Below are 14,901 nucleotides of genomic sequence, written 5' to 3' on the forward strand. Positions count from 1 at the left end.
AACATAGAAAACTCCCAATAGATTTAATACTATAAACATGTACTATGGTTCAGAGCTCAGATTTAAATTAAGCATTATAGACACAAAACAAAGTATACATTATGCGAGAAGGAAACACGTTCCATTGAAAACAACATCCAGTAAAAACATCCATTAGAAACCAGCATAGAAGTAAGCAAGGCCTTCATGAACAACTGAATGTCATATAATGCCACCAGTGAGCGAAATGTCACTAGAGTTGACTGAGGAAGTCAGCATGTGAAGCGCCTCGGGCGGCTGTACTGAGATCAAGTAAGTAGAAACTCCAAGTTAGTAGAAACTCAAAACCGTACCTCCATAATCCACATCAAAGTTGAAGACCTGAAAGTTGAAAAGCTCACTTTGATCCCACGACATCCCTAGTTACCAGTCACCAGTCACCACTTGTAAGCTGTAATCTTTATTGAAAAACGTCCCAGATGACAAATATGCGTGATTGGCAAATGACATGTAAAGCAATACAGCAACGATGGTGCCTACAGCAAGATGGCGGCACGTATTCTGAGGCAGCGCTGGATGGCTTAAGGCATGCAGGTGGTCCCAAACTTTGGGTAGCAGCTGAAAACCCCACAAAGGAACCAGTGCGTCACAGGCGATCCGTGACAAGCTGCTAGAAGCAGGTAAATGCGCGCTCTGAAAAGGCTCGCGCCTGATTTTCAAATAGTTGAGAAGCAGTTACGCTAGCAAAGTGCTCAAAAACCCCAAAATATAATATTGCTTCATTGGTTCTAGGTTTAATCTTGACTCCCATGACCAGTTATATAATTTATTATATTTATTTATATATACCAATTATAATTACCCAGTTCCTATCTCACACTTATGCATTTTCTCCAGTTCTGGAGACACCTTCCTCTCCAATCAGACTGCATGTTGAAAGTTCCTTTGCTCTAGATTTCACGGTGTCAAACAACTGAACTGTGTTTATTTCAATGCCCTGATGCAGTGGTACAAAATAGCCACCAGATGGCACTGTGCCCGTTTTATCTCTCGTTTATTTATCTATACATTTTTGTAATTCATATTGTTCTCGTTCTGATTTCCTGGCTCTCTCCGGTACGTCGATGCGGCTGGGTGTCACTCCGCAGGTTTTGAGGGTGCAGCGCTGCCAATATATTTGAAAATAGTGTGTACACTCCCCCAGTCACAACGCTGATTAGTCCCAAGTCAAACTTCAAATCACGGACCAAAATCACCACAATAAGGTAACTGGGACACTCCTGTGCACACGCTCTCCATTCAAAAAGTCTTGGATTTAGCACTTCACAGGGCCCAATCATAGTAATCAAAATAGAAATTAGTCCAAACATTACACCAAGGTTCGATCCTTGACCCTGATTTAAGTTGTGAATCTTCACGGCACTTTAATGACTTCACACATGAGTCTTTTCCCCCAATCACCTTGGTTCCAGGGTCAGTACTTAAATGTTGAGGTGCTTTACAATCACTGCTCTTGATGCACAGACTCCTTACACGAGGCCCAATAGTTGCCAAAAGTCATCAACACAGTGTTCTTTGGCTAGCCATTTAACATCAAGGTTGGATGTCTGTCTCCAACTGTTCAGTGCATTTAAGATGCTGGTAATTACAGAGCTCTTTGCAGATACACTTTACGGTCTCACACACAAGTGGATCTGGCACATAGAATTATTTAGGGCGACCGTTGTCAGGGTCACTGGTGGGGCGGGTGCCAGATAGTTTAAATAGTTCAATGTCTTAAGTAATATAAGTACCTTCAGTTCCAGTTCCAGTAGGTGGCAAATGTTCTATTTTTTCTCCACGCGTAAGTTCTTCTCCTTTTAAATCGTCGCCAATGTAGAAATAAAGAAGTCCCATAGACAGCTCTTGTACTTGTAGTTTATTCCTTAAGTTACAGCTTAGTAAGTTCCAATGTAAGTCTTAATGTAAGTTCCTAATATAAGCCCCACCAGGAGCGGCCTCCTGGCTGCTCAGCCCATCTTCTCTAACTGCTCTCACTTCAAGCACAAACCTCCTTAACCCTTTCGATGCTGATGACGAGCTCAGCTCGTCATCACCCACGGGTGTCGTGTGCTGATGACGAGCTGAGCTCGTCATAGTGCCACTAAAATGGCATTTTCCAGCACTGGGGGGGAAAACGCCCAGCAGCCATGTGGTTAACATTCTAAATGATATCACATAGCAAGAGCATCAGAGCCAGGGACATTCATTACATAAGAAGGAGATTACTACAGATAGTATGGACAGCTTTAGAGACAGAAGAAAGTACTCGCTCTGCTAGACAAGGCTTGGGACCTCTAGTCCTAGAACTCCCTCGCCTTCTCCCGAAAATACTCTCCCAGTTGCTGACCACTATGTAAATGTAAATGTAAATGTATTGCGATTTATATAGCGCACGTATCACCCGAAGGCATCAAGGCGCTTGCTTAGGGAACTCGTCCTGGTATTCCCTTGTGAGATACCCCGGCAGGGGACCACTAAGAAAGAAGATTGGGATGCTATCTCTGCATGCAAACAGAAACCAGATGAGGATATAGGGGACTATTATACAAGGTTAGAGAAATGCTTTCTCATCAACAGCTGCCTCTCCTCAGGTGGAGACGCCTATAGTCGATTACTTGTTTCCAACTTCGTAGAAAATGCCTTGCCTGCGATCAGAAATAGAGTACAAAAGGTAGAGAGTACTTGGCAAGCAAGCTCCCCTGCACAAGCACTTCAGATGCTCCAATATCACCAAAATAGGATTAGAGATGAACAAGAACAAGAAAAGAAAAGAACGAAGGATACTAAAATGAAGGTATTGGTAGCACAGACTAAAAGGGGGACAGACAAAATGCGGGGTGCTACAGGCCAATTTCCCTGTTGGATTCCATAACGAAAGTAGCAGGCAGAGTTATATTGGAACGTCTTCAGGATTGTGCTGATAATAACTCTGTTCTGTTGGACCGTGAATATGGCTTTTGGGCCAGTGTGGGGACTGTAGAGCAGGGCTTGCATTTTTCTCTTCTGTTGGGGAAGTACCCAAGGGCTAAGAAAGGGAATCTATTTTTACCATTCATGGACCTCACAGCTGCTTTTGGAGGCATGGTCCACACTAAACTATGGTCAATATTAGTAGTTATGGGGGTTGATGCAAACATTATTATTTTCTTAAACATTTTTATAGTGATGCAAAGGCAAGTGTGCACTGTGCTCTGAATGGCGAGCGCTCGGCAGTCTTCCCGATTAGGAGCCGAGTCAGGCAGGGTTGTGTCTTGGCCCCGTTCCTTTTTAATTTGTATATAAATGGACTGGGGGAGGGTCTCCTTAAAGATAATCAAGACTTCCCTCAAGTATCTGGTCGTCCAATAACAGCCCTCTTGTAAGCAGATGATGCGGTGCTGATGTCACACACACAAGTCTGCCTTCAGCGCGTTCTGTTTTTCCCTTTTTATGAAGGATCTAGGTTAAGGGGTAAACGCATCCAAAACCTTTGTTATGCGCTGTGGTAATAGTATCAAGAAACACAAGGATATGTTTGTTGCAGGACAAAAGATCGGTCCACTAAGAAATTCTTATACTTGGGAATTCTCTTTGCCCATAACTTTGCCCATAATGACACCTGGGCAAAAGCATGGCAGCAAAAAAACTGGTACTTCTACGCACTGCATCTGCCCTAACTGTCTTTGCCAGAAAACTGGGCAAAACACCCCTGGAGGAGCTCATTAAAATTTATAAGGCAAAGTGCATTTCAGCAGCAGTTTATGGGAGCGGGTTTGGGGGTTTAATAACCTGCTCCCAATTCAGAGAGTTGAAAATTCCTTCTTGAAATATATTTTATCTGTCCCGAATTGTACCTCAGCTTGCATCTGCCATGCAGAGTTAGGACTTTCCTTTATCTCTGTTCTTATCAGGTTTGAGCCTGTCTTAATATGGCATAGGCTCTGAACTAAAGGGGAGGCCAAACTGAATAGAGATATTCTATTAGACATATTAAAACTGGAGGGTGCAATGAGGGTAAGATATGTTTATAAGTTTTTTAAAGATCTTGGCCATTTGGAGTTTGTTAATAATCCTATTACTCTAGGGGCAATATCAAGGAAGGAATTAGGAAAATATGGTATTCTGCTGCAAGATACCCTTAGAATGTCCACTGAGATCTTAAAACCCACAGTCCTGCATAATAAGATGGTTTTAATTACTTTTACTGTTCAACCCTATTTGAGTTTGAGTTTTAAAGAATTTGTAGAGCGCTCGTACACCAGGCGGTTTCTTGGCGCTATGTGATTACTACTGCTCAAGGGGCATGACAGCTGAGGGATCAGGGTGGTTAGGGTTGGAAGGCTTCAGTAAAGAGGAACGGTTTAACCTTTGTTCCTGGTGCATACAACAGGTTTTTATTAACTCGATTTAGGTTGGGGGTCTTTCATCGATTAGTTACTTTTCCCACTATGAACGAATGGTCTTAAGACCTCCAGACTTGCCCTTGTGATAATACTTCCCCTCAATCTACGATTCATGTTACTCTTTTTTGTAAATGTTACTCTGTTGTAAGGAGCCTGCTTCTAGTACCCATTTTGAAACAGTATGGCTCCGCCAATGTCGCCCTTCTTTCTTGGTACTACAATACCTAGAAAACGAGAATAGTGCTTTTAGGATAACAATTTTTCTGAAAAAAGTTTTGAGCCAAAGGAAACACATGCTTACCTGATTGTTTTTAAAAAGATGATGGCTTCTGTAAGTTTAATACTATTTTAACTTTTTTGAATTGGAGTTTGTATAATACTTGATATGAATTTTAATGTATGAAATGTTTAATGTATTTTTAACGGAGTGCTATTATGATTGATTATTTAATCAATCGAATAAAGCCTTCTTTGAGTTGAGTTTAGTGATAGATGTTCCTGGGACAGTGGCGGCTCTCCTTTATGGGCTCCACAGCTACACTACACCTGTCTCCTCTCACCTTCTCGTGGCTGCCTCAGGAAGTACAGAGGGCGCTAGAGAGTAGCTACAGACCAGCTACAGACCAGCAGCAGCAGGAGTGGTGGTGAGCGGAGAGCGCCGCGGCGTGCGGTGAACAGCAAACAGCAAGCAGGAAAACGTTGCAGCCACCGCCGCCACCGAGACCCGAGACCAGAACCGGGATCTTAAAGGCCAACTTGAAGGGCTGATTGAAGGGCCGCAACCCGGGGGCCGGGGGCCGGGAGTCGGGAGCCGGACTCCGTACTAAGGATCCGCCGCCACTCCAGCCATCGTCGCAGTGCCCGCTACACCCTAACAGCCCAAGTCACAGCCTCATAGTCTACAACGGAGGCGAAGGGGACGTGAGGGGGACGTGAGCAACGTGAAGAGCGAGGCGGAGGCGGAATGCAGAGATGCAGTAAGCGGTAAGCGGAGACCTGCACCTTCACCGCGCTGCACCTGCATCTGCACCCCACACACTACCTGCCCCTCCCCCGGCGTCAAGCAAAGGATAGCTGGCCGAAGAGCAGCAGCTATAGTGGTAGTGGCAGTGGTACTAAACAGTGGCAGCAAACAGTGATCAACTAATCAAATGTGCACAAGCACAAGCACAAGTGCAGCAGCAGCAGCAGCAAGCAGTAAGCAGCAAGCGAGCTGCCTATCAGCCTTCCAACCTACCAACTCGTCAATCCAAAGCAGCCAAGCAGCCAAGGCGAGGCGAAAACTAGCGCTAGGAGTGAGGCGCGAGTGAGGCGCGAGGATCCCTCCTGCAGCCGGTAGCCGGCGGACCCTACTGAAAAGCGCGTGGCAAGAAGTAAAGAGTAAAGAAGCGACGCCAAGGAGAGCAACGCAGCCCCTCCACCGCCTGCACCCTTCTGAGCGACCCTCGCCCGGGGGCTTTGGTTTCCTCCAATCGAGTAGCAGGAACCCAGGAGCCGGCAAACCACCTAAGCCACCTAGCCAACCACCTAGCCTACCCAAAATGAGGACCAGAAATTCGACCCTAGTCCAACCCCAGGAGAAGCCCCGGCCACATAGCTCCGCCAAGAGAAGGAAGGCGAAGCTATTTTACCCCCCAGTACTAGAGCTAGGGGGACCTTACCAAGGCCCAGGGCCCTGGGACGAGGAACAAGCAGGGGGAGCGGGAGCGACTGGGGCTACTCCAACCTTCCCGGGACAAGACATCGACTTCACTGTGGAACTACCTGCTCCTTCCCTCCCACCCCACCCCCCATCTGACATCAGGGGGAAGCCTCCTAGCACCCCGAACTCAAATATGCTCAAGCCCAGGCTCAGCATTAAAGACCGCTCAAACTGTCCCGCCGGGAACACCGGGAACAGAGACATAAGAAGCTTCCTGAACCCAAAAACATCCTCTACCCCCACTTGTTCCAGTTCTTCGGACAGCCTGCTCGCTATCAAAGTAACAGGGGAAGAAGAGTTGAACTTAACACTTGCAAGCCCTCGGGCAAACAGGATACCCCTCTCACCAGCAATACTTACCCTCCAGAGTGGCACGCGATCCAAACCTTTGACACTGGACACGGAGGCACTTGGGCTCACCCAACCAAACACCACAGCCCAGATTCTCCCCACCTCAGCGGACTGCCAGCGGAGCAGCCCCTCCGCAGCTACAGCGAGTACATATGTCACCTCAGACAGCTCCCATGCCGACAAGAGAGGAGGCACAACCCCCACCACCACACTAACGCACACAGAATTCTTCTATGACTCGCCGGCCATGGAGGAAGGTGCAACCCGACAATTATTCAACAGGACCCCAAAACACTTATTGAACTCACCTACATCGGGCCTCCAAGAAAATGACAAAACGGGCCCATCCCCGCCCTCGGATAGCGGCCCTGCAAATACTAATCATTTACTATCAATCAGTGAAGCCCTCGTCTCAATGACCGGCGCAGCGATAATGCACGCGGACAAGCTTGATGTGCAGATCAACATTCTTCAAATAGTGGCAAATCTGATATCGGGGATAGACTCAAAACTGGACAACTTGAATGCCCTGATACGCAGAGCGCAGGACGGCACACAATTCAAACAAGAGTCATGCAGTTGTAGTCCGATTCTGCATAGTCTAGAAAAGCTTCCAAATATTATGACCTCTCTAATAGAGGACCTCAAGGGTGAAGCAAATAAAAAACACGGTTTGAAGAGTATGCCCTCAATTACACAGGGCCCCGTCATGGCACACCCCACGGATAAAACACCGGCCACCCCCCGCCCAAGCAGCTCGGAAAACCCAGCACCCTTGGCCCTGCCCTCTGCTGGCGGCACAAGGCTAAACCTGACAAAGGCTGAAAGTCAGGAACACCAACCAACCCCCAAGCCGTCCAGCTCAGAGTCACAAAACGTGTCAAGGAAAAACAAGAAAAAACTAAGAAAACTCAACAAGGAGAAGAAAAATAACGCATACGCCAACAGCGTTATTCACAATTGGTTACGACCCAACAAGCAGCCTACCCTGGCAGCCCCCACGCATACAGCAGAAGCCACAGGATCATTGATCGAAAATTTGCACATCTCCACCTCAGCTCAGGATCCAAGCTCGCTTGCTCCCCCCCTGGCTTCTCAACCCGCGACAGCGCCAATAACACAAAAACATGCGCATGATTCGCAGGTAACCAACCTTGTTGAAGTCAGGCAACACCTACAAGAGCCTCGCCAAACCAGCTCTGAGAACCCAGCACAAACCAAGCTCACAATGAGCGAAGTAATAGCCCCCGACAATCCAAAAAGTATCAACGTCATCAACAGTGATTCTCAGAGTGCCCCCCATGGGCCAACCCCGTTTAAACCAGAGCAAGTCGTCGATAGGCAACGGAATAAGCACTGCTCCTCTAGCACAACGCCCATGGAGGCACCTCAAGTGACAATAGGACCAAACCAGCAGACAAATTCTCACCTGCCCGGGCTTAAAAAGGCCATTCCAAGCCAAGCAAAGGAAGAGGACCGGAAAATACTGTTATACCCAGAATACATCTCTCAAGGAAAATGGGACATCTTGAACCGAAGTAACCTCTTAACACTCTGCGCAAATCTGCCGGGACTGGAAGGCATAAAAACCAAAGACATCGATACCATATCTTTTCTGCCCCCAGACGCCGAAGAAAAAAATGAAACAACGGAATTAACCTTCATCAGACCAGACCTGGCGGAGGCACTGAGGAGCCAACAGCCACTACTAGAAAGCTGGGGCATAAAGATAAAGGTAAAGCCGACCCAAAAGTATCCACTTATCTTAAAAGCATCGATTCCACACCCTAAACCGGACAATCAGGCACAGGACATGGTTGACTCTACATCCATAAACGCTCCTACTATCCATCGGCAAAAAATCGAGTCCGTTCTTCAGGGGTGCAAAGGTAGCATAAACAACAGCCCAATCGATGGCACCCCAATTAAGATCACAACAAACCTCACTCAAGGAAAGCGATTGTGCACAACCAGGGGCCCCTCACGCAATGACTGGTCCTGGCTGCCATCTGCACTAAATTCCAGCTCCTAACAAAGCCCGCCCCGCAAATTCAGCTCGTACATCTCAATATGCTGCTAGCGAGCGAGAAAAAAATCTAAAGAAAAAAGAGAAATTCACCGAGAGTCTAAAAATACTAACGTGGAATGTCTCAGGACTCAAAAAGCTGCTACTAAGCCCAGCTGCGGTGAAATTCTTGGAGGAAGCAGACATCATTTGCACACAGGAAACTTGGCTGACTCACCCACTCTCGCTAAGAGGATATGCAGAATATAGTAAAGCGGCCAAAAAGACCAACATATTTGGAAGACCATCAGGAGGAAAGTGCGTCTATATAAAACATGCCTTGAACATAGAATTCTTGGAAATACATGATTTACCAGACACCCTACAGGCGGGTATTCTGAAATTCCCCAACTCGACAAACGGAATCCCACCAATACTATTAATCAACATCTACCACAACTCGCAGGAGAACACAATTAACTCGCTCACACTCGCAAATCAACTAGAAACTTTACTGCTAGGCCACCCATCATTAGACTGCATTATCCTCGGTGACTTTAACATTCATAACATAGGGGTTTCAACCAAGCAAAAACAACACCGCGGGGGGACCGAAGCACTGAATGAACTCTTAAACTCTCACAAACTGGCGACGGCCCACACATTGCTTTTAAATAACACCCCGGGAGCCTTGATCGGTCACACGTATAATAACCAAACGACGATCGATTACATCATCTTAAGCGATAACCTGCAAGACAAAATGATAAATTTCATGGTTCACCAACGTAATGATAGCGACCACGCAGCTTTAACAATAACCATGAACTTATCGGTGCAATCACGATATCAGCCGATATGTGTGGGAGCATCGGACGGCCAAGAATTAACAAAACTGCCCAGAAGAATAAAATGGGGGCAGGTAGCCACAGCAACCTTTAACAACTGGGTAAACACGTGGGCAGGCTGGCCCCCGCGTAAACACAATCAGGAGATGATAGCCACATGGGAAGGAATCACTTTGTCACTAGCGGCAGAACTTAGGGGAGGTGGAGACAAACCCAGGGCAATCCGCTGGCATCCTCCGACCACACTTGGATTCAATGCAGAAATTAAAACCAGTGCAAAGGACTTAAACAAAAAACGCAAAGCCTATAGTAAAAACCGCACAACTAAGAACAAAATCCAATTGCAAGAGGTTGCAAAGAGCCACTCCATAAAAGTGTGGGCTGCAAAGCGTAATCATTGCGAGGCCCAATGGCTGAAAATCTTCGATCTACTGAGCCCCGGAAAATCATAAGAGTTTTGGAGTTACATCAGTCACCTTGGTCGAGGCACAAATCATAGAGAAAACGCCCTCGAGGCATCTGTCTGGGTTCGCCACGTAACAGCACTTTACCAGGAAGAAGGACTTACCATCAAGCCTCACAACACGACCCCACAAAAATTGGACCCGGCTTTAACTACTAACATAACATCCCCTCCTGGAAAAACTCTAGTGTCCAAAATATTGAAAAAAATTCGAGCAAACGGCGCACCGGGCCCTAACGGTCTACCAGGCCACCTATTCAAATCAAACATCGAATTCTGGTCCGAAAACCTGACCCACCTATTTTCTGGCTGTCGGGGGCTGTGCCTGACTCATGGCGAGGCTCGCTCCTGCACCCAATTTATAAAAAAGGGACCAAATCAGACCCAACAAATTACCGTATGATCGCCCTGCTGGACATAGAGGGTAAAGCTTATGCAAGTGCCATCCTGAAAGATCTCACAGACTGGGCAAGTGAAGAAAATCTCCTGCCATTCTGCCAAACCGGTTTCAGGTCAGGGTCCTCGACCGCGGACAACATCACTGCACTCTCTTATCTAATCAATCGAGCACGGCTGCGTAAAACCCTCCCCTTATTTGCCTGCTTCATTGACTATTCTGCCGCGTTCGATGGGGTAGACCGTACCATCCTTTGGAGAAAGCTGGTCCACTGGAACATTGATCCTTCCCTGTTAAGAGCGATACAATCCCTGTACCAAAACACCTGGGTAAGAATCAAACTTTCAAACGACTGCGCAACTGATAAGATAGACACGAACCGCGGTTTAAAACAAGGGTGCGTGTTGGCGCCCCTACTGTTCAACTTATATACAGCAGACATGGAGACAGCCTTGCAGGGGGCCACCTTAGTAACACCAAAGATCGGGGCAACCAAAATACATTTCATGCAGTATGCGGACGATCTCGTAATTTTAGATCACACAAAAACAGGACTCCAAAAGGCACTCACTGCCCTCGCAATATATAACAACAAAAACAGGCTGGTGGCAAACCCGACTAAATCAAAAATAGTCATTTTTGGGCACTACCCCAAAAAAAAAGAGCAAAATGGAGCCTTGGCCATTTAACCTTGGACAGTACCCAGAAATACTTATACTTAGGGGCTTCCTTTCACGAATCAGGGTCGTGCAGTGCCCACTTAAAGAAAGTTCAGGGTAAAGGTAAGTCCATCACCTTTGCCCTATGCAAACTACAAGCTCTTATGCATAGTCCATCAGCAACGGCCATCCAAAGAGTCCTTAAGGCCAAGCTAATGCCAGCCCTTAACTACGCACAACAGGCGTACCCAGGCAAATTAAATAAGGAGCTGGAAAAAATCCATTGCGGGGCATACAAGAGACTGTATCACCTGCCGAAATGTATAAGAAACACTCTAATCCGCTTGGAATTCGCCCTTAACCAACAAACTTTGGAAGAAATGGCAGCCCTAAGCAAATATTACTACCTCGCAACAGCGGCACGCGATAACACACTAAAGGCTGTCCTGAAATACATCTTTACGGAACCAGGGAACCCCTGGTCAGTTACCATCGAAGCTGCTATGACGCAATTGAACCTGGCGATCGAGTCGTGGAACCCAGACCTTGTCAACTACACTACCATCAAACAAGTGATAAAGAGACAAGTGCGTGCACGCTCCCGGGAGCTGGACCTGGAGTCCCTCAGGAAAAGAGCCTTCCATGAGTCCTTATGCTTGCCACACATCGCGCAAAATCCTCGAAATCATCTCACGCAGGCCGTGGGCCTCCCAGCACTGCATAAGATCCTCGCTTACAGATTGCACCCCCTGCCGCTCAATGAACTATATCACCCGGAAAATGCAGGCGCAGGAGTCCGGGATTGCAGACTCTGCAACTATAAACGAGAGTCCCTGGCCCACTTACTGTTTTGCTGCCCCGCCCTACGTGCACCCTGCACTCTCTATCTTAGGCCCATTCTGAGGGATGCTGGGACACGTACAGTCAAGGGAGCAATCCATCATCTATTCACTTTGAGTGTAGTAAAACAGATGGCCTCATTCGGAAAATTTATTCAACAGACCCGGCTCGAGTTGACAGCAGTAAGGGCCACGCAGGAATAGAGACCTTGCCGTACGAACCCCCGGTGGACCTCTCAGGCCCCCGACCGCGTGTGCCCGTATGAACTTTGGGAACTCCTTATAAATGCTTGTCACCAGAAACTCTGTGGCCTTTTGCCCTCCCGAACTTTGGGAACTTTTAACATACGCTTGACTACTGGAATTTTGTGTTTTTTTTTTAAACTTTTGTAATTTTATACTTGATCTTAATGTAATGGTTTTAAGTAACCACACAATAAAAGATATTCATTCATTCACTACACCTGTCTCCTTGTTTTGTGGTCCATTTGTATTGTATAAGGAGTGAATGATTATTCACACTTGATATAATAAAAATAAAATGCAGACTTGCATCAGGTCCAGCAACAAACGGAGGCAGCTAATGATATTGTTTGGTTGCTGATACAGGTGCATGAAGGAGCCTGCACCAACCATCAGAGATACTGTTCAGAGATGGTGAAATTCTAACACTGTGAGTATGTCTGTGTGATTATGTGAATGAGTTAAAGTGAGAGGGAGTCAGTGAAGGAGTAAGTGACAATGAGTGACAGTAAGGACAAGTATGTGTGAGAATGAATTGAGTGAGGGAGGGAGAATGATAGTGAGCATAACAGTGTTATTCTGTGTGAGACAAAGTAAGACAAAGTGATTCAGAATGAGTAAGAACAGTGTGACTGAGTGGATCAGAGTAGAGTGAGTGAGGCTGCGTGAATTAGTGAGACGGAGTGAGACAGGAAACTTTGTGCAAGAAAGTGTGAGAGAACTCTTCAAGAAACAGCTCTTTGGTATTCAAGACAAGGATTGCTCCTTATCACTTTTAAAGGTCCCCACCCGCTACTGACTCCTGCCATATGCGAACATAGACACTACACCACAAAATAATTTGGAGTGTTGAGAGGGGGGGGGGGGTTGGGAAGGCAGTGGAATATTATGTCAGGTAAGGTACCACAAAACAGAAACCACATGAAGACATAGATTCATAAATACATAAATTAAAATGACCCTCAAAAAGACGCAAAAGCTAACCAATATGCTGACATTGAAAAAGAGTTGTTATATATCGCTTTTTAGGTTGAGCATTTGTGACCTCTTGTATATACTTTAGTATATACTTTTATGTGTATGTACATTGTGGGCTCTGGAGATCAGCCCTAGGACTTGTCTGCTTCTGCTTAGGGACATTTGTTTCTGCTCAACTACCTCTATTTAACTGTCTCAATAGAAAAAGACCAGCAGAGGTCAGTAAAATACCAGAATTGCTTCCTGCTGAGGGACTTTCTATTTTTCTTTTTCCCTGCAGCTGCCTATATTTAACTTTCTTGATAGAACACGACCAGCAGAGGTCAGTAAAATACGAGAATCACTTTATCATTCTCAAGATTCCAGTCCATAGAAATAGTCTTTCACGAGCATCCTTAGACAATAATATTTTTTTCAAATCTTGAATTTTCAGTGATATGACAACCGATGGCCCTGATTTTATATTAAAAACAGAGCTTTGTACTATACCATTTCCAGCTGAAAGACAATATTTCTCTCCATGTGTTCCCATACCTGGCGTGCCATGCAGTTTGGTGCTTACTTTCCCTTCATGTTAAAGAACAGTCAATGTTTCACCACCCAGGCCAATATGCTGCATAGCTAAATACATATAAGGTCCCAAAGGCGAGACTGATTGCATTTCAAATGCTTATTTAAATTACCTTGAAGAAACGTAATCAGGAAAAGCTTCTCCGTAAGAGCCATCATGTATTATTCAGTGGCAGTCTCCAACAATCGCACTGGGGTTCCAACTCACATCTTGACTTTTCGTTAGAAGGGTAAAATATTATAATTTATATTGGGAGCCCTGCAACAAAGAAAATAGTACAATTGTGATACAAATTACCCTGACAGAAAGCAATCTTAATTCGCTAAGGCATTTATGAGGCAGCAGAAAGGAAAGCACATGGCATGGTAACTTATAACTGAGTGGTCCTGAGCTGCGTCTGTATTTAAATTCATTCATCATACCATTTGTCCGTGCAGCTGACCCCGAAATCACCACTGGTGCTTCCCTTCCAGACATCACAAGTGACAGACAACACACGTGTATTTTGAGTTATCCATCATTCGTGGCTACCATTGCCGCACAGCTGCATGTCGTCAAAACAGCATTCGTCTTAGACTTTGCTGCTTCAAATCATTGTTATTAATTGGCTCAAAGAAAAGCCTTAAATATGAATTGCAGAACACAATTGGGTGCTGAATGAAATTCTGAAGTTGGAAATATGGTGTCGAACAACATGTACCTTGGTGGATAGTACTACCCTTGATATAACAAAATGTGAACTGGAGGGCTTGATAGTAGGTTATATTTGTGGGTCCCTCTATGCATTGGCCGTTTCATAGAAGAGAAAATGTATACCAGCAGGATTTAAAGATCTTTTTTATGGTGCATGATCTGCCCCAGAGCGGTAGGTTGCTGCTATCATTTTCTCCATTGGGCTTCTGATTCTTCCTGCAGACGTGGAGGTACAACCAGACGAATGCCTCAAATCACAAGCCGCGAGGAGGGGCGGCATGGGGTAATCAGCAAACCTAGTCAATATCAACACTGCTGGATAAACATTTCCACCAACTATTGAGCATGACGATCCTTTCGCTGCATCACCATAAAAGATCCTGCATTGGTGGGTAGATGTGATGGAGCCACTCTGAAGTCAGGTATCATTGACATAGGATCTTGTAGGCTGATTCCCTGAGAGGAACACTCAGAGGTTTGAGGCTGTTTAACCCAACTTCCTTCCAAGACGTTTCTGAGACCTCTTTCTTGACGACTGCCACCCATCCAGTCTTAAAGTTTCAAGGGGTCTTAGTCGAAACATCTGTTAGAAGCTTACAGAAACTGAGATACCGAGGTGAGTCCATCACAGTAAGTTCCTTGGTAGTTAAGAACATTAAAGAGGGGTGCATGAACTCGTGCCGCATTCAACATTATTGTAAGCAATATGTTTCCAAGTTGTAAAACTCCTTTTTACATTTATCAAATGA

The 14,901-nt window shown here is 45.8% G+C and overlaps 1 protein-coding gene across 5 annotated transcripts in view; it reads right to left on the bottom strand.

Moving 5' to 3' along the window:
* The window catches only part of LOC147701363 (B-cell receptor CD22-like), a 550,058-nt gene that overhangs the window by 334,841 nt on the left and 200,316 nt on the right, over positions 1–14,901 (bottom strand). For all 5 annotated transcript variants that reach the window (XM_086930063.1, XM_086930060.1, XM_086930062.1 and 2 more), the window contains exon 2: positions 13,572–13,717. In XM_086930063.1, coding sequence (XP_086786189.1) covers positions 13,572–13,617 — 46 coding nt within the window. In that variant the 5' untranslated portion in view covers positions 13,618–13,717. The remainder of the gene's footprint in view (positions 1–13,571; positions 13,718–14,901) is intronic.

The sequence above is a fragment of the Lissotriton vulgaris genome, chromosome 7 (assembly GCF_964263255.1).
Source record: "Lissotriton vulgaris chromosome 7, aLisVul1.2, whole genome shotgun sequence".
Taxonomy (NCBI): domain Eukaryota; kingdom Metazoa; phylum Chordata; class Amphibia; order Caudata; family Salamandridae; genus Lissotriton; species Lissotriton vulgaris.